Source organism: Sphaerodactylus townsendi, linkage group LG08 (assembly GCF_021028975.2).
Source record: "Sphaerodactylus townsendi isolate TG3544 linkage group LG08, MPM_Stown_v2.3, whole genome shotgun sequence".
Taxonomy (NCBI): Eukaryota; Metazoa; Chordata; class Lepidosauria; order Squamata; family Sphaerodactylidae; genus Sphaerodactylus; species Sphaerodactylus townsendi.
The window spans coordinates 50,649,291-50,675,650 of record NC_059432.1 but is presented as its reverse complement, the minus strand read 5'-3'; the positions used below and the strand labels follow the sequence as shown (position 1 = coordinate 50,675,650).

Genomic DNA, 26,360 nt, shown 5'->3' with positions numbered 1-26,360 from the left:
TAGAATTACCACGGTCACCCTCATTTGGTCCGGCTCTTGGTCCCAACATGACTCTTCTCTTACTATATGCCAGCATACAAAATTTAGCTACCTGCTGAGATATAAGAGAAACTCGGTCTTCCAGCAAAATTCTCACAAGAACTGAATCGGAATTAACTCTAGTTAAATTTCTGTACTGGATAAACAATGGATGAATTAAAGCCTCACTTTCCCCTTTATGGAGTTCACAATGCAATAAAAATATGTAATACAGAGTCCACTTCCCCTGAGTTGCAAACACATAGTCTCCTATGTCGTGGGATTTTTTGAAATCTGCCCATTAGATTGGCTGATGGAAAAGCATCAAAACGGGCCCTGGAAAAGGCCCAGCGGCATTTCGTAGATGTTATATTGGACAGGTAAGGGGCAGCCGAGATACCTGTCCAAGATTTTAATGGTTTATATAACACCGGTAACAAGGGGAAATCTGTTTGCATTTCAATGTCATTGAGCCGTTGATAGACCAAGGCTGTTGCTCTGCAATGATCCAGTTCCAATAGTTGTACATGATCCAAGCCACACTGTGTAAGTTTAAGTGTTATTTTTTCTAGCCAGCTTGGATATGGTGTTGCTGCCAGTAGCAAAGGCAATAAGCCCATGGGGTGGGAAAGGACTTTAAGCCAGTATTTGATAATAAGCCTCCAAAAGGTTGTCTCAACTTTAACCAACCCTGCTTCTTGTCTTAGAACTACGTTAGCTGTACATTTAGGAGTGTTAAAAAGAGCTCTAAGGAATGTGGATAGGACTCTCTCTAATAGAGTGAAATCCGAAATTATTGCCAATGGGGCTCCATAGGTGAGTTGTGCCAGGGATTTAGCTTCAAATAATCTAATTGCCGCTGGAATAAATCCACCCCCTTGTGATAGAAAATATCTTAGGATTGCCTGTGAGCTCCTTTGTGCTGTGTGTAACGGCTGTTTGTATATGGGCTGAGGGTTTTCCGTTGTACTGGAAAACCACACCTAGGTATTTGAAACACTTTATTTGTTCAATCTGATGACCTAACAACTGCCATTTCAGTTTCTTAAATTTGGCATTAAAATGGTCTTTGCGTAAAACAGGTAAGTCCAATAATAGGCAACACTACCAGGTAATCCTGCACACTTACCTTTTGTGTTGCCTATTATTGGACTTACCTGTTCATTCTGCAGTATTTGAGATTGTCAGTTTCAGCTTTTTTTGCTATTTGTTTGCTGTTGCTTTGTTTTGTTTTGTTTTGACTTGTGTTGTGTTTTTGTATATCAATATATATATATATATATATATATATATATATATATATATATAGAGAGAGAGAGAGAGAGAGAGAGAGAGAGAGAGAGAGAGGGAGGGAGGATTTTTAGGCCACCCATTCCCAAAAAGGGCTCAAGGTGGCATACAATCAGTAAAACCATAAATAGATACAATTAAAACAAGTGGATCATAATCAACAGTTCAAACAGTAAAACCTAGTAACAAAGATGGCGACTTCCCTAGACCGAACCATGAGTCTTAGATGTAACCTCATGGTTCAGCCCAGCTGGCCAGATGAAAAAGTCTGGTGGAACAGCTCCGTCTTGCAGACCCTGCGGAACTCATGCAAATCCCGTAGGGCCCTGATCTCTAGAGGGAGCTTGTTCTACCAGGAAGGGATCAGGACCAAAAAGGCCCTGGACCTCGTTGAGGCCAGCTGTGCATCCTTTGGGCCAGGGGTTTCCAGAAGGTTCACCTCTGATGAACGAGCAATATGGAGAGAGGCGGTCCCTCAAATATGAGGGTCCAAGACTGTGTATGGCCTTAAAGATTAAAACCAAAAGCTTGAAGATGGCCTGGTACTCGATCAGCAGCCAGTGCAGTTGATTAAGGACAGGTGTGATATGGTCCCTGCTCGAGACCCCGGCTAGAAGTCGGGTAGCTGCATGCTGCACAATCTTCAATTTCCGGACCAAATTCAGGGGAAGGTCCACATAGAGCGAGTTACAATAATCCAGCTTAGAGGTGATTGTTGCATGGATTACTGTGGCAAAGTCAGAACTGGAGATATATGGGGCCAGCTGTCGTGCCTGCCAGACATGGTAGATAGCAGTCTGGATGGTCCTAGAAATCTGGGCTTCCAGGGACAACCTAGAGTCCAGAATCACTCCCAAACTGCGTAACGATATGGTTTTGATGCCGTAGCCTGCCGTGTGGTTGGTTTTTGTTTCTAGTAGAATTTGCTAATTTCCACCATACTATCCTCTTTTGTTTTGGATAAAAACAAAAACAACATATTTGATGCATGGCTATTACATCATACAACTGTAATCTGAGAGAGATTAAACTATAGCTAGAGAAGTTCTCTTTCAAAAAGTTAAACTACACTCTTCAACCTGAAATGTTTGATGCTAAACTTAGTTGAGATGCAAACTAAAAACAAAAACGAAACACTAAACTCTATTCAACCGGCTGCATCTCAGAAACTGTAGCAAAATATTGTTATTGCTTCTTTAACACTACCCAGATGAAATGAAACCTTTCAAATAGCAGGTTGCCTTTAACCAAAGGGAAGATTAGAACTAGAAAGGTAAAGCTGCACTAGAAGACAAGTGTTTTCCATACATGTAAATCTACAGAAACTCTTCAAGGGAGAAATATAACAATGAATTTTCATTATCCAGCTTAAATGCAATACAATTTTAAAATCAAGTATTTTCTAACACTGTGCTAAGAAGGAGAAGAGTTTGGATTTATATCCCACCTTCCTCTCTTGTAAGGAAACTCAAGGTGGCTTACAAGCTCCTTTCCCATCCTCTCCCCACAACAGACACCTTGTGGGGTAGGTGCAACTGAGAGAGTGCCATAGAACTATGACTAGCCCCAGTAGGAATGTAGGAGCGCAGAAACACATCTGGTTCACCAGATAAGCCTCTGCCACTCAGGTGGAAGAGTGGGGAATCAAACTTGGTTCTCCAGATTAGAATCCACCTGCTCTTAACCACTATACCATGCTGGCTCTCAGTCCAGGTGGACAGCACGATGCAACAGGGACTTGTCATTTCCTTCTGAATACTGCAGAGCTAATGAAGTTCAAGTTGAATACTGAAACAAGAGTCTGGGTAGCCATGGAATTACCCTTATAAAAGGAAATGGATTAAGTCTCATGGTCTGTGTTCACAGTAGAAGAAGAATATTTGAGGGGGGTACAGCAACACAAGAGTTCCTACAAACCAGGACAACCCAACATATGATAGCAATATACCTAAGTACAAAGGTTTTTTATACACCAGTTTCAGAATGGATTCCTCTGGCAGACATGTGGAGAAGGGTTTTTTCAGCTCTTGCCTTTCCCCACACTGGAACATTCCTTCTCTCAGATGCTGAGAACAGCCGCCTCCCTAAAGGCCTTCCAAAAGGGTCTGAAGCTTGCCTTTTCCAGAATGCCTTCACATTTAGCTTGATAAGAAGCAGACTGCCGATATACCAAGGAACTGATTTCTTCTGTATTTTCTCTGTGGCACTGAGTGGTAAGTTGCAATGCTGCAGTCAAAACTCTGCTCACAACCTGAGTTCAATCCCAATGGACTCAAGGTTGACTCAGTCTTTTAGCCTTCTGATGTTAGTAAAATGAGTACCCAGAATGCTAGGGGTAAAGTGTAGATGACTGGGGAAGGCAATGGCAAAACACCCAGTAAACATAGTCTGCCTAGTAAATTTCATGATGTGACATCACCCCATGGGTCAGGTAATGACCCAGTGCTTGCACAGGGAACAACCTTTACCTATTAAGCCATGCCATAGCTTTATAGCTGTATGTCCTCACTGGCCATTGTAGTTGCGGCCAGGCAACCCAAACAGTATTGCTAGCCTTCAAGCCTTGGATTCTATCAATAAAAGGCTGAGTGAGGGGACAGGACCCTCGCAATGGCTGTTTTGAACTTTGAGGGAGGTCTCAAGGCCAGGGTGACCAGTAACCATCACATGACTTGCATGACTGACCCACACTCAGCCACTTACAACTGCTTAGCAGCAGCCTCTCCATAAAAGTTGTTAAGAATTTCAGACTGGGAGCACCCTTGTTCAAATCCCCACTCCACATAGTGCTCACTGAGTGATCTTGGGCCAATGTAGAGAGGAGATTTACACAAACTCAGCATAGTCCACCTCAAAGGGTTGTTGTGAGGATAAAATGGTGTAAGATGGAAGCAGATGAAGGTGGTTTTGATGGGGATGTAGAAGAAAAGGAAGCAGGGAAAGGAGAGAATATGGGGGCTGCCAGGAAGAGGAAAAGAGGAAAAATGTGAGGAGGAGGAGGATACAGGGAAAAGAGAGGTACTTCTCAACAGTCCTGGCAGGTTCCCCCACTAGTAAACTGGGCCCAACCCAACAGCCAGAACTACAGTTTTCTCTCAGGGAGAGGGAAGGAAAGAAAGCTAAAGATGTGGCCAGGAAAAGGTAGGTTGGCTGGGGGATGGGAAGGAGAGAAGAAAGCAGGAAAAGCGGAGAGACTATTAGAACTCTCAGAAAAGAAAATAAATAGAGGGGAAGGGGAAAATAAAATTCCCCCCAAGTCCTTGAGGGCCTTCCACTTGTACCAATATTATTGTACTTATATTATTTAGAAATAGGAACTTCATGGTGACAGATGCCATGCAAATGGCAAATAGAGCATTTGATGTGATCACAGCTGAAGTTTCAGGTCCTTTCTATGACAATCAGTCACTTTCTTGTTTATTCACTGACTAGTTGAGATCCTTGGAAAGTGAAAATAAATGAGCTCAGTGCTGCTCAAGGGCAGATATGCACCATATAGTGAATTCACAACTTAAATATTTTCAATAGATACACTGCTTGTTTCCCAATAATTTCTTTCTAAATACCACAGAAACACATAACATTAGATTCCCTTGTATTAAATGGAAGATAGTTGACTGAGCTATCATACTTCTGATGGCTTGTTTCTGGAGCAGCAGGGAGAATTGATAGAAGGGTTTGGTTCTTGTGCCCTAGATGCACCACTGGTTTGATGGAACACAGCTCTGTGTGTCCTTACATATATGTCTTTCAGTGTAGAAATAAAAAATGGGGGAAATGTTCCTTTCTCAAAGAAGCCTCTGTTGTACCTATTATGTCTCCCCTTAGTCTTCATTTTCATAGACTGAAAAGTCCCAGCTTCTTCAACCCTTCTTATGAGTGAAAGGACTTTTCAGTTTAGAATAAAGAAAACTAATGATAGAGCTCACATAGTAAGCAGTCTGAAAACATGAAATCTCACTACCTTTTATTGGATGAGCCATATTACAATTCCACTGTTTGTTTAGTTTATTGGTGCTTAAATAATCTTTGAAAAACAACAAGTCCATGGAAGCATTTAAATTGCTTTTGAATTCTGAGCAAGAAATCGGTACCAGAACAAGATTGCCTTCACTGAGGGATTTACACGTTCTATGATGAAAAGATGCCCCACACAACAAACAAAAGAGACACATCTGACCTAAGCCATATTACAGGGTTTAAGTGGTAACATTTGCTAAAGCTAGTTTTTTAGGATTACTCATGGATTGTTACACATGGATTAGACTTGGAGATGACAAAATGACTTCAATTAAAAAAAGACTGCTCTTGAACTACAACTAGCAAGTACAATTGAGAGCCTACACTCTTAAAAATATGTTTACAGAAATGTTTTTTAAGCATCTATCTCTAGAGCAATTGCGGGAGGTCAGACAGGAATTATTCCAGAATAATGTTTTGTTTACCTTGGTATAAAGTGTTTCAGAAATGTAGGGTGGGATCCAAAGAGTGTTTCCTTCTTCAACGTAGCCCCAACTAAATAAATGTATGCGAGTCAGTAGATTTTCCTGGGCAGCAAGTAGACTGACGGGTCACAGCAGTTATTAAACATTGGCAGAATTCCAGGTATACATGGGCCTTTTGATATCCTGATCATTACAGGTGCACAAAGCCCAAAAGCTGTCCAGTCAAAGCTACAAGCCCAATAAATACCCATTACAATATAATACTCTCTGCAGATTGACTTATGGACAACAAATTAACTCTAGGTATTAACAGTACATACCTAACAGTACATACGTATCAATACCCAGAAAACAACAAGGGAAAATTGATGTTCACGTAAGGAAGAAGAGTCAATGGAGTATGTTCTGGGACTTGTAAGTCTATGAGGCATAGTCTGGGAGGTACGTGCACAAAAGTTAATTCAGTTCATTTTGGTCAAATTTTTATGGATTGTACTCATTTGCTTCATTCCTTATTTCCAGTGGTTTCCATAATTTGGACTTTTGAGTTTTCCAGTTAGTAGCATTAGCTATAGCTGAATGAAAATACGGCCATCTGCGAAAGCATTCTACTGCCACCTACAGCACACCATCCAAAATAGCAAGCTCAAGTTTTCTTCAATGGACGGAAAAACACTGCACAACATTACCAATCCAGGCTAGTCTTTGGCCACTAGACTCAAATGCCATTCCAGATTCTTACTTTGTTAAGAGGATTGGGATAAGAGTTGAATAGTCTTCACAGCTTCTCCATCAATCATCACAATGAGCATTCTTTTTTTGAAATAGTACTGAATATTCAAGCCAGGAACATTAAAAAAAAAGATCTGGCATCATGTTCAGATCTACAGCGAGTCTCACTGTTGAGTCTCACTTTCATTCATCCATCCATCCATCCATCCATTTATATCCCGCCCTTCCCAATAGGGCTCAGAGTGGCAAACATCAGCATAAAATCAGATAAAATGATACAATTTTTGCTCCAGGATCACACATTAAAAGGCCCAAAGTCACTGTTATAATAATGTGGCAAAGTAAAACTGGCAGGTTTGCTGGAGGTGGATGGGGGAGGGCTTCGCTATCTGTTCTGTATTGAGTGTTTATACTGAATAGGTGTTATTTGCTTACATTCTATACTAGAAGTGGCCATACAAATATGTGTACCGTCCTTCCCTGTGCAACTTCCAGTCTTACTTTTCTGCAAGCATAATTATTCTTAGAGAAATCATTCACATGAAATAGAAGAAATTTAGAAACGTAAGTAAATTTAAATCATCATTTATTCAAAGTTCCTGGCAACTTTTTTAAAGGGCCACAAAACAGCAAACACAGGTTTGTGCCATCTTATATTTAAGGTTACTCTGCAACAGTTTCACCAGCCCATGAGCCCAGTCCTAGAAGAGCAACTCCTTTGTGGAATGTAACTGCTGCAGCCGGGCTGGGGCCAAAGCTAAACAAAGTCAAGAGTTTGACCCCAGCAAAGTCAAGAGATCAGTCATGAGGGAGTAAGAACATTGCGGTACTTTCAAAGTTTTTCCACACCATCATTCCGCAGCTCTTTCAGGGCTGCTGTCATGGGATTTGCAATGGTCCCTTGTTTTCTAGCCAACTGAACACTACACATAACTAAAAAAAAGGTAGCTAAGGAAAGAGATAAGTTTATCAATCCAGAAGACTTTAGCCTTTCCTGATCTTTTGCAGACATTTCTCTGCCCCCTTTTCAGCTCTGTCATGCTTTTTGAGACTGGTCAACCAGAGCTGTGCAAGAATTCCAGAAGTCACCACACTACCAAGTTATACAAAAGAATGAATTGACATTATAGCTGACTAGAAAAAGAACTTTTTTTTACAAGCCCTGTACAGAATTGACATTTTTACAGATATTTATTTCAACTCTAAGGCCTCTTCCACACATGCAGAATAATGCACTTTCAATCAACTTTCAATGCAATTAGCAGTTGGATTTTACTATGCAGAATAGCAAAATCAACTTGCAAACAATTATGAAAGTGGGCTGAAAGTGCATTATTCTGCATGTGCGGAAGGGGCCTCTGACTTGTAACCAACAGTTCAGGTCCCATCAATGTATATGTAAAGACTGTGCTCTGTAAAGTGCAATACTATATGCTTACAGTGGTCCTTAACTGCTTTGTCCAACTGCAGACAATATAGAAGAAAACTTCTGGATAAGACACTTGGGCTTGGATCCTACAATGCCATTCCACTGATCTGGTCAACAGCTCCTCTGACAGAATGGATTGTCTAGCTACAGATTTTTGCCGGTTCCCCTCCAGTCGCAGACTCCCAATTTGCTTACTCTGTCCCTTCAATCCACCGATCCAGTGGAGGGCAGGTTTGCAGGGCAAAGGCAGCTACAGGGAGGTGGGGAAAACAGCCTTCCTCTGGCACGACTCTACTTGTGCTGTCACTGCTTCAAATCCAAGTCGCAGTATGTCCTTCCAAACTAACTGAAATGTTTCAGACAAAATTGTGTAACAATTAAGTTATATTGTAAACATACTGAAGTATGTCTCAGAAGCACTTGAAAAAAAACTAGAGACCACATGACCTTTTATGAAGGCTGATCTGTCTTTGGAACAGGAGCTTACAGGTCCAGAGGGGAATCGAGAACCTTGTTTTTGTCAGGACAGAAAAAAACTGCCCAGAACATTCAAGAGAAATGCTCACCTTTCTTATAAGGAGGGCCTCCTCTATTTTTCTAACCTGCCTGGTTCTAAAGCCTTTTGTTGGGCAAAGCTATGCAGACATTTAAGCTGAGGCATAACTCAATAAGGAAATGGGCTCACTTCAGCTGGCTCAAGCCATATAGAAAGGAGGCATCATAAAAGAAGTAGTGGTACAGCTGCTGTCCCTCCTATGTTCTATTCTGCCTCTGGTAATCATGCAGAGGGATCCAAGGATTTGCTTTCAGTTCTGTCCACACTACTTGCCTGTGCCTCCCACTTAAAAGCAGCAAGCCACATTTGCTTCACTCATTCTTCCTCCTTCAGATCAATAATATTTACTCATCTGTATGTGTTTTTAGCCCACCATACCCAAAAGTCTCAGAGCAGGTTACGACGCAAGATAAAAGACATAAAATATCAATAAACCTAAAACAATTACAATATATAATAACAAAACAATAGATCTTATTAAAATTTAGGAAAAAACACTTAATTCATACTACCAGAGGGAAGAAACCATCTCTTCAGCCAAAGGTCAGGGAAAATAGGTACACCTTTACTAGTTTTCCATGTGCCTATAAAGAAAATGCCTGACACACTTCAGGGGGAAGATCATTCCACAGTCTCGGGGCCACTACTGAAAATGTCCCATCTTGGGTCACCACCTTTTTTACCACTGAAGACGGTGGTATACCAGAAAAGCTTAATCTGCTGATCTTGAGGCACTGGTAGGTCAGTATGAAAGGTGTTCCTTCAGGTACCTGGGGCCCAAGCCATTTAGGGCTTTACTAAGCTGCACTCCACCCTCCAGCATGGAGGAAGTGATGGCTAGAAAAAAAGTCCTAAACTAGTGACAAAGAACAACCACACACAATGAACAGCCAGGAGAAGCCAGGATTTTCACATTGCAATTCAATCAAAATTGAGAAATACAGGTACTTTATCTGAAGTACATCCAAAGTTTAACAATCTTGCTTCAAATGTACTGTAAGTAAAACATAATGCCAAGATTCTTACACTGACCTCTTTTGCACTTAGCCCTCCCTTTCCTTAATGCTTTCCCCCCTCCCTGCCATTATAACTGGTCAAAATTGGTTAAACAGAGCAACTGACTGGCTGAATGGCACCCAGTGAACATCATGCCTAAGCAGGGATACGTCACCCCAGTCCTAGTCCAATCCACAACCTATTCTTTCATGAGCTAAGTTTATGGACTAACCGACTTCAGTGAATGGGACATCGTGCAAATTCTCACTGAGCCACAAGCTCTGATTGGCATTTTCACAACATTGTTGAGAAGTTAACAATTGCAAAACATTTGATACACTGAAAAGTGAGCTCCAGGCTGTTAAACTGCTTCCCTGCCAAAATTTTAAAGGAAAAATAGCCACATAGGTGAAACATTCACCAGAAAGCCACCGAGTGTTAACAGTTCATAACTCATTGTTCAGGGAGACCCGACTATTCACTAGCAAAGTTGAAGAATCCTCATTGGACTTCCTGATCTGGAGGAGGTGATGGTAATAACTGAGCTATAAACCAAAGTATTACCTGGTGAGAAAACCACCAAAGACCACATTAATTTAAGAAAAACACTGACAAAATCCTCAAAGAGTGTTTACTCTACATTATACTGCTACCATTATACAGAAATGTTTTATCTCACATTTAATGTAAAAAATTACACCCCTCTCCCACCCCAGTGACTAATTTTGTCTTGTTACTCAAGTTCCTGAAGTATTTGTTGTGGACAAACAGTAACTGAGTTGAAGGTAAGTCTTCACAGGCTAGAAGCATGTACACTTAAACTCATCTAAAACAAACAAAAGCAGAATGGAACATAAATATGAAGTTATGCCATAAATGACATGGCTTGGACAGGAAGTGTATGTGTTTCTTACAATTTTCTTTCATTTCCTTATTTTATCCTTGTTTTCTTAATGTACTTCCCAATTCTGTGAAATAACGGTTATCCATCAAAGATAAGCAACTTTACATTTTCATCAACGTAAATGTATGTAGCTCAGAACTCAGACCAGACTGCCCTTATTGCCTGCAGTGATTACAAACTGCCTTGAAATGAGCAGGCAGAGAAACCTTCATAAACTAAGAAACAAATTCCCAACCTTTCTCCCTCTGGACTCATAAGTACAAATGTGACTCTCATTTGTCTGGATAAGCTGGCAGGTAAAAACAACAAATACCCTGATAATTTAAGATCGTCTCAGATTATCAACATCTGTAAACTTCTGCACTCCCTGTTGCCATGATAATAGAGAGATCGGACAGAACACATTTTTGGGGGGTTAATCCAGGACAGGTAATATGACACAGGATAATTACAGGGGCGAAAAAATATTCTGTGAAACCCACCTGTCCCAAAAGACACTCTTCAGTTACTGTCTTGGTTACTGCTCACCTTCGCATCATCCCAGGTGCATACAGATGTGTGCAAGATTTAGGACTGTTTTACAAGTGTACATTTCAACTTCTGATTTACAATAGCTTTTTTAAGAATACCTGGTCTAACTCTTACAAAAGTGGCATCATTTAAAGGTTACTGCTCTAATACAGATCTATTGCTGTCAGCCATCAGCTGTGACGGCAATCCCTTCAGATGATCATTGGTATGCTATCCCCAGTAAAAACGCTAAATACCAGGAAGACAAAATTGTTCAGCTTCTTACCTGCAGCTCCTTTGAGACACTCTCTAAGTGGTTAGTTATCTTTTTTATTAGGTCACTATACATCTGTTCCGAATGTTGCTGGCACACACATTTATACACACAACTGCAGAAATAAATACAGGAACAATGATGAAGTCACAGGAGTTCATAGCGAAAGGGGGAAAACAAGATTTAAACCAGCAAAAAAATCAGACAAAAATATCAACTGACAATTTCAGCAACATCCATTCTGAACACAAACCAAATTGTAAACAGGCACTGTGGCAGAAGGTCTGCATTCCCTGTAGAGAAACTTACATACTTAAAAAAAAAAGTTAAGGCTGATGTGGTCTTACTACACCATGGTAGTAACTCTGTGAAACTTCAGAGAGATCAATGACCAGAAATGCTGTTTCACCAATTCATAAAATAACATTTGATCACTTTAGCTATGGTCACCTGATGTTCCACACCATCTTGAAAGGACTTCTGTAATTTGGAGCAGAGCAACACTCCTCAATATACTGTGCTAGATTGTTTCCTTCAAGTACAATATTAAATTTAACACATTAATTGCTCACTATGCCAAGACTAAACTGAATTTTATGAAGTTACACTAGCTTGCAGCTGTCAGTTTTCCCTACAGTGGTAGCCAGAAGCAAAAGTGAGCACTATTAGAAAAATTAATTGCACTGCTGTGCACTTAGCATTATTAAGGGATGCAAACAGAATCAACTAGATGGGTCCTGTCTTGTGGGGTGCCTCAGGACTCTTTAATATTTATATGAGAATGCCGAGTAAGATCATATAAGCAGCTTGCTCTAGATTTTACCATTCAACCCAGGGGTTCCCAAACCCTTTTCGGCATGTGGGCACATTTGGAATTCTGCCCCTGATGTGGGTACACCAAGAAAACAGCAGCCTCTGCTGCAAGAGGCAGAGCCAACCACAAAACGATTGCCATAGCTTAACTTCAGTAAAACCGTGCAGATCTTTGTGTTATGCTGGCAACTGCTTCCAAAGCAACATTTTAAAAATCTGCACAGCCAATCAAATCTCCAACAGTCAATCCTTGCTGGCCAAAAACCCTACCTAGACATGATAATCCATGCTTTTGTGACCTCACTGTGGAACTACCATAAAGTACTCTAGGTTGAGCTGCTCTAGAAAAAAACCTGGAAACTGCAGTTGCTTCAGAATATGGTGGCCTGATAATTGCTAGGGGCTGGCTGCCAGAAGTACATCTTGCCCATTTTAAAACAGCTTCACTGGCAGTCAGTTTATTTCTAAGATCAATTCAAATGGCTGGATGATATTTAAAGACCCTCAAAGCCCAGAAATCCCATACCAGAAGGACTATCTCTTTATCTCATTGTGTTTGTTCAACCATTAACAGTGGTCCAAATAGCACTGCCAAGTGTCCCTGTCTTTTCTGAGACTGCTCCAGGTTTATGGAATGGACTCCCAGTGGGATGGGGACACTGTCCTTGGAAAGTTGGTGGGAGAGGGAATTGTGTCCTTAGGAACTTTCAGAAGATGTTGTAAGGCCATTTTATTCACCAGACTTTTTAAGAGAATGTAAGCTACAGTCATTTCATTAGGCCAGGTAGGGATTTGAGGTTTTATTGTCATTAGATTTGATAATTATATATTGTAAATTATCTTGATCCCCTGGGAAAGTCAAGATAGATTTGTTTTAATAAATGGATAATTTTGAATAGTTGTTCATCACCTGCCCTCCATTTTTCACTTACTAATATTTTGCCCTGACCTGGATAGCCCAGGCTTGTCTGATCTCGTCAAATCTCAGAAGCCAAGCATAGCTGATTCTGGCAAATTTTGGATGGTAGACTTCCAAGGACTACCAGGGTCATGATACGGAGGCAGGCAGTGGCAAACCAGCTCTGAACATCTCTTGCCTTGAAAATCCCACCAAGAGTCTCCCTAAGTCTGATGTGACTTGACAGCAAATGTGTGTGTGCGCACGCGTGTATGTACACAGACATTTCCAATGCTGATGGCTGTTTGTGGATGCTCTCCTTTACTCCAGTTCCACACAAACATGCAAACTGAAAAAAGCAAATATTTAGAACCCCCCTAACAGCATATCCAGACCAGCAGTTAATAGTCTTTACATGTTTCCTGAAATTTCTAAAGGAGATACAAGACTCTGCCCAAAACCAAAAGGTGGAATGCAAACATGAATAAATCACATAATGTGGTATGGATGGTATTCCTTTCTGGAAAAATATCAATAGAAGGAAAGTCTCTGCACAAGGCTGGAAGCATTCTAAAATTACCATGTTTAAGATGGTTAAAATTGAAAGAAAAGGCCAAATCTGACTGATGTGCTTCATAATACATTCTATCTAAAGACAATTTGATCACATTCAAGAGGTAAGAAAATAAGACACAGGCAAATTGAATCTAGATCTAGAACCATCATTTTTGTAAAATATTTCAGCATTTTAAACCCATTCCAGAAGCAAAATGTTATTTGCCAACCTGTCATGCAAGAATTATATTTGGCGAAATTATAATAAATTTGGTGCTTACATATTTTCCATTTTTTTAAAAGTTAAAGGTGCAAGCACCAGGTTATTACTGACTTGTGGGGTGACATCACATCACAGCATTTACCAGTTAGACTATGTTTATGGGGTGGTTTGCCATTGCCTTCCCTAGTCATGTACACTTTACCCAGCAAGCTAGATTCTCTCATTTTACGAACCTCACAAGGATGGAAGCCTGAGTCGACCATGAGTTGGCTACCTGAAATGGACCTCTGTTGAGACTGAACTCAGGTCCTGAGCAGAGCTTTGACTGCAGTATTACAAAGTACCACTCTGTACCACAGGGACAGTAAAATACAGTAGAAATCAGTTTCTCAGTAGTTCGTATAAACTCTAAAGGCCCTTTGGAAAAGGCAAAGTTCAGGACTTTTGAAAGCCAGTGTAGTACACTAGATAGCATGTTGGCTTTGAATATGAGACATCCAGGTTCAAGAATCCAGCTTAACAATGAAAAAAAAAACTTAGTGGCTCTGGATCATGTCTTTCAGCATCTTCTGCTTCATTATCTGGTCACAAAGTGCCATGAGATAAGCATTGTAAAATATTTTGCACCTACAGTAAGGATCAGAAGATGTGAATGTAACCTGCTAACCACAGCAGGTTTTCACCCTGTCCTAATGATCAACAAAGCAAGGATAAACTTGGAACAGAATTAGTAACATGAATGCTAATCTTCTGTTCATGTGCATGGGATCCATATTGTGTAATGTTTCCCAGTCAACCAGTTCAGGGTTCAATACAGAAGATATTAAGTCTCGACCACTAATGCCACAGTACGTGCTCACATACTGTATTTTGTATTAGATTCAAAGAGACCAAGAAACTGACTAGTCAATTCTCCTTAAAACAGATCTAATCAGCAATACCCACAAAGCTCTCCTCCTGCATTCTCACTCCATTCAAAGGGTACTTGGCCATTTTCCTCAACATTTTTTCTTTATGGATGGTCAAGCTACTACATTTTTAGGCTGTTATCAAGCTTGACTGATCTGAGCAAACAAATTAGAGAAAGATTTCAAGTACGTTCCTTGAAAAACTATGAAGACCCATGTGAGAACCATTTGTTTTAAAATTTATACATGATCAGTCACCTTGATAAAATATGTAGAATCCTTCCATCATAGAAATACTTATAAAATGCACCAGCAGTTCTACTAAAGGTAAAGGCAGTCCCCTGTGCAAGCACAAAGACATTACAGACTCATTACAGTCACATCTCAACATTTACCTGGCAGACTATGTTTATGGGGTGGTTTGTCATTGCCTTCCCCAATGTCTACACTTTACCCACAGCACATCCAGGTACTCAATCCACCAACTTCGGAAGGATGGAAGCCTGAGTCAACCTTGAACTGGCTACCTGAAACAGACTTCCATCAGGGTCAAACTTAGGTTGTGAGCAGAGCTTTAACTGCAGTACTGTAGCTTTCCATTCTGTGCCGCGGAGCTCTTCTATTACATTAGACATTTCAAACGAGAAAAAGTTTGCTTCTATTCTATTAACTCAGCTTCTTCATTTCTACCTAATAAAAAGTATGAACAGACACACGGGAAGCTGAAAGGGACCCAACAGCCTTATAAGTCTAGCCTTCTCACTACTCAATGGAAGAAGCAGTACAAGCAACAGAGCTCCTATTCACAACAGAAGGCTGGAGTCCAATCTCATAGTTCACGTGTTTGCTGACAGTCAAACATGGTTCTGTAGATAACAAATCCATGGCTAAATCTGCTCCAGTTTACATTATTCATATCAAGGTTTTGAGAACATCCAGTGACAGCAACATCGCTTGTTATTACTCTCAACTGGGAAGCCACCCAGTGGACATTTACCCCGAGGGGGGGTGTTAATTATCAACATTAATTCTTACGTTATATGAAATTAACAGCATAAATATCGGTCTTTTAAACTGACTGCTTCTTAGGGGGTCCGGTTTAAAAGAATTAGAAGTACCACAAATACAGCCTCCATGACTAGCCAGTACACATTCCATTCTGTTCAGTGGGGTCACTTTTGGTCATAATGTTGCATGGAAAGAAATTACCCCTCAAGCATGGCTTCACTAATATAACAGCAAACCTGGGAGATACTTTGTTTTATTGAAGCCCCATGGCTGTCTCCAAAAATGGTCTGGACATTCACAAAGCATATATGTGCTAGACTACTACAGACAGGAAGTTCTGGCTTAAAGCCCTGTAATGAACATATAAGACTGCAATAAGACTTCAGAGAGCTCACTCCAAGTCAGCTGTGCATAACACCAAGGGAGTTTAAAATTCCCAGTCATCTGGCTGCTCAAATACTATAACCAAATGCCAGAATACATATCAGTGCATAAAAAAATAAAGCCATCAGTAACAAAACTATCCAAAGGTTTCCTCACCTGTATATTTGTTCATAGGAGATAGGGATGTAGTCACCAGGACTCTGAGTTAAGAGTTGATCTATGGCACTATCCAACTTTGGCCAGTATGTGCTCTTATACTCTTCTATAGTAATAACATTCATTACTACAAGAGAAAAGGAAAAAAATTATTGCACTGAGAATCCATTTAAAGGAAGCATTGGCACACAAAAATAAAAGGCAGATAAAGCTACAGCTTCAACTTGTTGATGTAAAAAGTGTTAGGAAGGTAAGTAAAATGTTTGTGTACCCTGTTGTAGTGAAGCTTCTGACAGCCAGTGTGGTATAGATCTAACTGTCAGACAAGGATCTGTGAAGGTGTACCTTCAAATCACTACAAAGTAGTTTTACTGATCAGAGAGTTAGTATCTATACATATATAAAAAGCTAACAATGTTTTTGTTAGTGGTAGTATAACTCAGTAACTGCTGGCCCAATTCTTCTGAAAATTCCCAGCCACTATAGTCAGCCAGGTGAGAGTGTTTTTAGATGTTCACATACCTGAAATTTCACACCTGGCCCAGGTAAAATGCCTGTTTCCTGGCGCTCCATGGTGAAGGATATGCAGCTGCCTGTGGGTAACTGTCACCCTTATAATGATCGTGCAGCTTAGAATGTTTACTCAGATGGCCAGATGTGAGCAGTGAAAACAGTACATAGGCAGTAACTCGAGTGGAAGTGAAATACATACACACACATACACACGAGGGAGAGGGAAGGGAGGGAGAGGGAGGGGTGGCATGCAAGGGAAGAGAGGGAGGGAGAGGAAAGGGACAGAAGGGGAGGCATGAAAGGGAAGAGAAGTGAGAGAGGGGAGAGAGTGAGGGGTGGCATGCAAGGGAGGGGAGGCAGGGGGCCCAGCATCTTGATATGACCCACCCACCCTAGAGGAGGGAAAGGGAAGGGAGGGAGGGGGAGGGGTTGGCATGCAAGGAAAGTGAGGGAGGGAAGAGAGTGAGAGGCGACATGCAAGGGACAGGAGGGAGGGGCCAGGCACTCTAGATTCCCTGAATACTGCGGTTTCAGTTAAGAAAACCAGGCACGCATTACTCAGGAGTAAGCTCGGTACAGCAACCATGACATACTTTGAAGGTTGCGTCGCGCCCCTCAGAGGATTTCCTCAGAAGCGACACCCATTGCCACCAACCAAACTTACTCCCAGGTAAAAGGATCATGACCGGCCAGCCTAGATGTGTGGGAGGGGTGCCTTTCCATTCCCACCCCCCCAAGGAATGCAGGCACACACATCGATGACAGTATCAGGCTGCGTGTTTGCATGAGCACGTACTGCTGGCCTCTGCAATTGATTTGCTGCTACTGTTCCTTTCCCATTTCACCACAGCAACACGTGGCTGGGCCCCGCTAGTAACAAATAATTCAGATGGCAGTCAACTCTGGATGAATCATGCTTAGGACTTACCACACTCTCAACACACAAATCCTTCATATCAGTAATCTTTATTTTTCCTTTTACAGATCAAGGTGCTGAAACTATGGCTTTTCAGCACATCTGATAGGCCAAATTGGTAACTTGCTACTTCCTCATCCCTAGACAAAAAGTTTATTCACCATACTTATGCAAGTCTTTCCCATGTCTGTGCAGATCTAAGAGCCCAGTGCAGAGACACTCAAGTGTAACACAACAAATCTCTGCTACTCTGCTTATAAGCAGAAGATCCAACTTAGTCTTTTATCCTTTAATGAGGCCACCAAATGACAAAGGCAAATTTCATTGCATGTATTCAAATGTGTCAGGGGAATTGTACCTAGGTGATTGATATGCATTCCTGCTTCATTATAATTGCTTAATGCTACAAATCAAATGCTGCTAAAAGATATACATAACCAGCTTGCTATATGTTACCACTGCCATTTTGGGCATTCTTTCCTTGACCTTTACTTTATGGCTTCACACACATTGTAGATAACTAGGCTTTCCCCTGACACCCTGCTCCCACAAGAAACAGAATCTATCCATTATCTCGTGGAGGCAGGAAGCCAGGTGGCTTTCTCTCACTATCTGCCACCAGCCTTGGGGCGCCTCAGGTCCGGGGACTGTTTTCCACAATTTCTTGGGAATTCGGGAGGGGGTACTTGCAGGGTATAAAGGAGATAGCAAAAGCCAGGTTCGCCAGAACTGGCTTTTCCAAGCTTTGGTACTCTGACACGTCTCAATAAACGCTACTGACCAACCATACAGAGTCCGGTTAAGGTTCAAGACCTAACAAATTGCAATTAACAAACACCAACAGCACAGGCTATGCATGTCCAGTTGCACTTAGAGTAGCAGAAAGAACTTAACTTTAGCTAAAAAACTTTATGGTGGAATGCTCTCTTAAAGGTGACAGCTAACAAGGCACTCTAGAAGGAAAGACAGAAGAAACACCCATGGTTCAGAATTTTTTCTGGAAGTCTCTTGGGTCTGTCTCACATTAAGCATATATTCCCTTCAGATTGAATTCTTGATTATACATTCATTTTGGCCTTTCAGATAAGAGAAGCTCTGTGGTTTCCGAAACTGGTCAAAGTGAGACTTTTCCTTCCTTCAGCAGGGAAGGCAAAGGGAATCAGGATGTATTATATTTCCTTCAGGTTTTCCAGCTCCTCTCCATTTTCCCCCACCAACACAACAGTTCTTCCGGCCAGAATCAAAAGGGCGGGGGGGGGGGGTTATATTTGTGTTGCAGGTCTATTGATGGACTAACAGGCTCATGAAATTGACAAGGTGTACTGCATTATCTGTGGACCCAGGCCAGCACCACAAAAAAGGCAGTAGGCGGCATGGAAATGAAAAAGAAGTGGACAAATGGTGGCTTGGCTCAGCATGGCTGGGGATGCTTTGCAGCAGAAGACTTCCACTGCAAACAAAAAAAGTGGGTTAACAACACTGCAAAGCAAGCACCAGCCCCAAAACCAGTAAGCTCAGTTCAGTAACCTTTATTTGGCATTTACAGAAAGAATGGGGAAAAAACCAAGATATAATACAAGGTTAAACTCAGCAAAAATATTAAAAGTTATTTCTGGACGCACAAAACTTTCAAAAGAAATTTAGCTACAGCTTCAGAAACCTCAACTTCAGAGCTATTAAGCAGCTTAATCATTTTTACATTGTCAGAAAAGGTCTCAAACGTAACTGGAAACAGTACAGCAAAATCAGGTCTAATATTATTGTATCTGGGACAGAAAAGCAAGATGTGATCAAGGGAGTCGACTACTGATGGGCAGGATGAGCAACGCTGTTCGGGCCGTGAGATTTTTTTTTAAAACTACCTTGAAGCAATGGAGAAGGAAAGGCATTGCATCTTGCTCGTCTCAGAACCCATCTTTGGTTATGAATAAATAGTTGATCCAAATAAATAGAACAAAATTTTAAGGGAATGATACCAAAAGATAAGGGTGAGCAGGAACTCTGTGCCTTACTCACGAGGAATTGATATTCCTGCTCAAACAATCTGCTTTTTCATTGCTGGAATATTTCTGAAGCAGTAAGCATGAGTAAGGAATCCCATGCAAAACCCAGGGATGAAATCTTGACTTCAGTGCAAGACCACCAGTCAGAAGCTTGAAGGTTGTGCATAAGCAAAGTCAAACTGTGAGGGTCTGTATGGAAGCAAAGGCACAGCCAGAATGTAAAGATTGCAACCCAGTAAGTGAACAAGTGAACTAGAAGCAACCAGTAAGTGAACAAAAGGCCTACATTTCTGGGATTACAGATCATTTCATTCAACATGAACTATGTTCTCCAATGACAGATTTATTATATATATCTCTCACACACACACACGAAATAATAAATAGGTGCTCCAGAGGTAGGTGTGTGCATACACACAAACATACACACCCACATGTGTAAAGAACAGTAATTAGGGGTCTAAACACAACGGCAGATTGTGGTTGGGAGACAACCATTATTTTTTCCAAACCAGCTGAAAATCCAATACAATATAAGTCATAAAAAGATCATTTTAAAACTATCCATATTATATGCTTTACTAATGGAGGAGTGGAGGAATGTCTTTTGTGAGTAGGAAAACAGATCCAAAAAATAATAGAATCAATTCCCATCAATCCTCCTCCCTCACTTTACAAGTGGGTTAACAACAATGGGAACTAGAACCAGGGGGCATTCATTGAAAATGCTGGGGGGAAGAATTAGGACTAATAAAAGGAAACACTTCTTCACGCAACGTGTGATTGGTGTTTGGAATATGCTGCCACAGGAGGTGGTGATGGCCACTAACCTGGATAGCTTTAAAAAGGGCTTGGACAGATTTATGGAGGAGAAGTCAATCTATGGCTACCAATCTTGATCCTCCTTGATCTCAGATTGCAAATGCCTTAGCAGACCAGGTGCTCAGGAGCAGCAGCAGCAGAAGGCCATTGCTTTCACCTCCTGCCTGTGAGCTCCCAAAGGCACCTGGTGGGCCACTGCAAGTAGCAGAATGCTGGACTAGATGGACTCTGGTCTGATCCAGCAGGCTAGTTCTTATGTTCTTATGTTCTTACAACTGAGGAAACCAATGGATGGAAGGAGGTGACCATATAGGGTTGAGAGGAGGGAAAAAGTCAAGAAGTTACAAGAATTCCTCTTATTTCAGGATCCACTGACTTGAGGGAGAAGAAACAGTTCCACCGTCATTCCAATCACTGTTTAAAAAAAGAGACTGGGGGAGTAATATCCTAGGACACCCCAATTTTGTCTTTTTATTAACCCTGTGTCAAAATTAGCAGCCAAGGAGGCTCACCCACTTAGGACCTAGCTCACCAAGGTAACAAAACACTGACCAGTGTGCATTAGTGGAATGATGGAAACTGGTTTAGAATTGTGTAGATGGCAGCCAGATCCAGGAGGGAAGGTCGAAGGGATTCCTGGAATTGGCAGACTCACACCAACACACTGCCCACCTCACTAACACAAGTGGTAAATGAGCCGGCCGAGGGGGCAAATACCAGGGTGGCTGGGTGCCACAAGGCTCCGTGGTACCTGACCCTGGAAGAGGTTGCCACTACTAATCCCCACTGGTCCAGCATTCCTGAAGGTGGAGCTAACCTAGTCAGCTTCCACCAGGCTTTCACTCCAGGAATGCAACTGGCACAGTAGTCCGACTTATGCCACCCAAAAATGTGGTGTAAGTCCATTTTGGGCTACAGAAGATTCTCCGGAAGCTGAAAGGTTTCTTATTTTCATTGCCTTCCCATGTCTCCTGAATCCCCTGTGGAATGGGCTGTTAGAATTGTGTAAAACTATTAAGTTCCCAAACACCGATATGTCTGTCAGCTGAGGATTAGATATTCACATCTAATCAAACAGTATGTACAACTCTACTAATGTAACCCTACCTAGAGCTACTCTGGTTAGTGACTAGAGTACACCTGAAGAGGACTGTGCCTTAAGTCTATTCACTTTTAAGAAATCAAAGGATTTCTTTGGGATCTGTTGCAAAACACTAAAATATTGTTGAAGGCTTTCACTGCTGAAATCGACTGGTTGATGTGGGTTTTCCAGGCTGTGTGGCCATGGTCCAGTGGCTTTTGCTCCTATCGTTTACCCACAGCCCAGAAAACCCTTAGCAACCTTACCACAATCTCACCCCTACAGCTCCTCACTTCTCAATATGTCCCTGCTGCACAGTGCACTGCAACACAGCCACGTGCAACCTACTTTAATAGATGGTAAGCAACCTACATAGGACACCTTAACGGGTTCAAAGCTCAACCCCTTGCCTACCCTACTGGAAACATCCAGGCAAAACACACCGAAACTAAAACCCCTCCCCCCACAACGAAAAAAAAGTCTGGCAACCAACGTGAGTGCAAGATGAAAAAAGAGGAGCTGAAACGACAGAACTTACGGGCGGCCCTTGCGGGTGCGGGGAGGGAGAAAACTAAACGCAGTTCAGGGTCCCCCACCACCACCACCTCTTCAAAACACCCCCGAATAAAACCATTGCCCCAGGTGGGGAGATAAGGAGCCCATCTGGGGACGGGAGGCAGCCAAAGCGCCACTCACAGAACTTAGAGGTCGACGAGTTGATGTTGAGGTTGATGCCGCCGGCGGCCGCTCCTTTGCTCGACCCATTAGCAGCCTCGGACAACATCTGCATCTCGAAGTCCTTCTGCGGGTCCAGGGAGGGGGCGACCTCGCCACGGGGTCCCTCCGGGGACAGCGGCTGGCACGTGTAGCTGCCCCTTCCTCCTCCCGCCGCTTCCCAGTTGTTGTGGTTCTGGTCGTCCATTAAGGCTTCGTAGCTGCTGCTGCTACTGAGGCTGCCGCCGCCGCCGCCGCCCTCCTCCTCCTCCATGCTCTCCTCCTCCATCCCGGCAGGCCGGGGAGAGGCCGCTCGGCCCGGGCGGGGAGAGAGACGGAGAGCGGGGGAGGGACGGGGCTGTCACAATCCAAGGCTTCCCATTGCCGAGCGTCACGTCTCCGGGTTACACGGAACCAAGGCGGCCGACGACTCCAGAATGGACCCCCCCCCCGCCCGGAAGCGGTTCGGCTCTCTGCCGTAAAGTCCTCCCCATTCAACGCGACACTTTTCGACAGTCACTTGAGTTCATTTCTGCGCACGCCGGCTTTTTGGTGTTCTGGGAAGTGTAGATTTAAGGCCTTTTCCGGAAAAGGACGCCTTCTCGGTGTTTTCGATACGTTGCTAGGACACCGGAGGCAAAATTGTCGCGGTTGCTCCGCCGTTTGCTTCGAAACCTGGGTGCAAATTCTAGGGGAGTGTGCTGCATCTGAAATAGCCGTCCCCTTCGTGCCAGATAGAGATCCAGAGTTTCCGAAATACGGAACAAAAACATGATTCCCAAGCAAGATTGTCCTAGATCCTCACAGGTTTTAAATGAGGGCAGTTCAAGTCCAGTAACAACAAGGTTTCCGTAGTATAAGCTTTTGAGAGTCAACGCTCCCTTCGTCAGGTCTGTTGGTCCTTAAGATGCTGCTGGACTGGAATCCAACATAGCTACACACCTGAAACAATTTTAAATGGAATCCGATTAAATCTGTTAAACCATAATTCTCACATCCATAGTCTGCAGTTTCAAATCACCCAGTGCTTTGTGACATTGCCAGTCCAAGATCCAGGGGTCTTCCCAACTTTTTTCATGGAATTTCATAAGATCTGCCTCCAAGTCCACAGGCTGCACAAAGACATGGATCCACTATTTGTGCCAATACTATTTAAGCGCAAAAAATGAGTCCTGTTGAATTTAATGTTTACATGGGGTCACACTAAATCCACCCCGAAGAAGAGAAAGGCTGGATTTATTCTCTCCTGTAAAGAGACTCAAGGCAGCTTACAAACTCCTTTTCCCTTCCTCTCCCCACAACAGACACCTTGTGAGGGAGGTGGGGCTCAGAGAGTTCTGAATGAACTGTGACCAGCCCAAGGTCACCCAGCAGGATATGTAGGAATGCAGAAGGAAATCTGGTTCACCAAATCAGATTCTGCCACTCATGTGGAGGAACACGGAATCAAACTCTGCTCTCCAGATTAGAGTCCACCAGCTCTTAATCACTACACCACACTGGCTCTCAAATCACAGATGACAAAATCTTCATGGATTGTACACCAAAATCATGGCTGCAGTACATCATATTTCAGTCCTTGGATGTGAAGTATAATTTGGTGCAGTAATGCAGCCCATGGGAAGCATGGGAAAAGGCTGAAACGCCCAAGTCTGGAACTGCTGGAAAGCACTTATTGCCCGATATGCTACTTAGCATGGGAGGATCTAACTAACTAAATGCAGCCCATGTTGTGGTGCTAAATGTTAGGGAAATTCTTAAGAGAATTCATGCAAAATTGTGCTTTAAACCACATATTTACACAATGACAGTGCTATGCCTGAATTATTTTTTTCCTGGTGCAGCCTGTGATGTTTTGAGGTCTGTTTCATGGTCTATAAATCCCAGAATAGTATAAAACTTCCAGTCCAAGTTTCATTCAGAGCTCTGGATTAACTGGCTAGACCCAGGAACTGGCACGAAGGACTCTGGTAAGCCCTGTGCTCCTTTAAGCCTTGCTCCTGAATACAGTTATCATATGTTTATTAAAAAGACTAGCAACTTTTTCCCTATGATTGCAGTATCTTACAGAACCCCTGGATATGGCTGCAATTTTTGATTTGCCACTGGATTTGGGAGGACTCTGCGGGTGATTCTGCACAGGCCGAATATAAAAGGTTCAGGGGTATGAAAAAAGCATTATAAGATCAATTAAGGTTGCTAAATTAGTGACTTTTTCCCTTTAACCCAGGGTCAGGCGCTTCCTACTTGCCTGTGTGAACCATGGCAAGCAGGAAGTGTTCTAGTCCTTCCCCCTTATGTCCATCATTATGGTGCATTCTCCAGGCAGCCACCATTAGAGTGGATTTTCTAGGCAGCCACCATTTTGTGCCAATAAGTGTTGGAGAAATTCTTGGATGGGGGGGATTCTCGGGTTGGAGGGATTCTTGGTGGGGTGATTTTCAGATGCACAGTTTGCAGAGAAACACGGCGTTTCCTATGTGAACCATGACACATCCTGATGCCGGGATCCCAGTGATCCTGGATGGCCCCTGCACCCGCTGTGCAAACAGCAACACAGGCAACACAGATTTATTTAACCCGTTTGTGTTGCCTGTGCAGAACAGGCCTGTGTAAACAGCAGAAGATCCACATTTCTTGAGCCCTGGTGGTGTTATGGGGCACTGCATATATGCTGTTCAGAATGCATTTTGGTTTACTGTTGCTATGTGATAAATTATCCTGAGTGCTTTCTGAAGCCTCATAGCAAGATATATATTTTAAAAAAATATATTGAAAACTGGAGGAGATAAGTAGTTCTAATAAACTGGGTAGTGATGACCTGATTACTTGGCCAAGTGACTAATTCCCTCTTTCAGCTGCTACTATCACTGATACAAATGATGATCATCATCATAACCAAAGTGGTGCAGATTTGATTCATAAAGGCAGAAGGAGCCACTCACTAACTCTTGTTCTAGTTCAGGGGTCTGCAACCTGCGGCTCTGGAGCTGCATGCTGCTCTTTCGTCCTTGCACTGTGGCTCCATGTGTCTTGGGTCCTCTCAGCCTCCTTCAGAGAGTCGCCCTAAGGGTAATGGGAAAGAGTCCCCATTCCTAGAGAGCCACAGCCTGAGACAACTATCCCAAGCCACATCCAGCTTCTCTGTCCCAGCTGCCTGGGTGGCTGATGCCGATGATGTGGGGGCGGAGCACTGCTGGTGGATCCTCTTGAACAGTTGAGCGCCAAAGGGCAGGAAATGGGAGGGAGTTGCAGGAGCTCATATTTTCAGCGCAATCCTAACCTCAGTCTGCCCACCCTTGAATGGGGGGGGGTCAGGGGTCGACCCTGTTTGGGTGACCTCATTTCCCCCTCCCCAGGTCCTTCTTGGGGGGCAGAACCAGATGGGAATTCCAGCAGCGCCACCTTGCGTTGCAGACCCCCACTGAGCTCCAGGGGCTTTCCTGGTGGATGGCAGCCTGGCTGAGCCCTGGTGAGAAAGACGATGTCAGGTTTTAAAGAAGTTATTACCTGCAGCCCTGCAAGGTTGCACTCGTCGGGGCTGTTTGATGGGGAGGTGGGGGTGGGTGGGAATTGTTTGCTTCTGCATTGCCAAGGAGGGCAGGAGCGCATGGGGAAAGCCTGGCATGTGGATTTTTGAAGGTTTACTTCAGAGTCAGCCAGTGGTGGGTAAGCTTGTAGATCATGGAAGGGAGGAAGGCTGGGATCATCCTCAGCTATGGTTGTTGTGGGGTGCCAACTCCCGGCAGGCAAATCCCAGGACATTTGGGGGTAGATTCTCAGAAGCTGTGGCTTTTGAGACCAGGGCGGGTGCCATGCTCAGTGAGAAATATGGCTGTCGAGTCCACCCTCCATGGCAGACATTTTCTCAGGGGGGGAGTTCAGCCCCACCCTGGAAATTGACAACCCCATTAAAGTCACCAATTTTGATCCACCATCCAAGTGGAATTTGAGGTTCTTTGGGGGGGGATTTGAGGTTCTTTTGGGGGGGGCATAATCAGTGTCTTTCAACACAAGAAAAGAGAAATGTGTGAAACGGGGGTTCTCTTGCTGGTCATTTGAATAATGTACAAAACAACAGACTTTTTACCCCCCCCCCCTTTTTTTTTTTTTTTTGCTTTGATGGGTAAAAATGGTCCCCAAGGAAGGGAACTTCTCTCTGCATGAGAATATATACAGCGTTATCTTCATTTTAGATGTCAAAAAGTATTT

General features: G+C 42.9%; 1 protein-coding gene across 2 annotated transcripts in view; it reads right to left on the bottom strand.

Annotated features, from left to right (window-relative positions):
• The window catches only part of CACUL1 (CDK2 associated cullin domain 1), a 46,758-nt gene extending 24,147 nt beyond the window's left edge, over positions 1-22,611 (bottom strand). For both annotated transcript variants that reach the window (XR_007245268.1, XM_048505862.1), the window contains exons 1-3: positions 22,131-22,611; positions 16,100-16,226; positions 11,167-11,269 (exon numbers count right to left, since the gene is read on the bottom strand). Coding sequence is in view for 1 of the 2 variants with exons in the window: in XM_048505862.1 (XP_048361819.1) it covers positions 11,167-11,269; positions 16,100-16,226; positions 22,131-22,437 (537 nt within the window). In the remaining variant the exon portion in view is untranslated. The remainder of the gene's footprint in view (positions 1-11,166; positions 11,270-16,099; positions 16,227-22,130) is intronic.
• Positions 22,612-26,360: the final 3,749 nt, after the last annotated feature.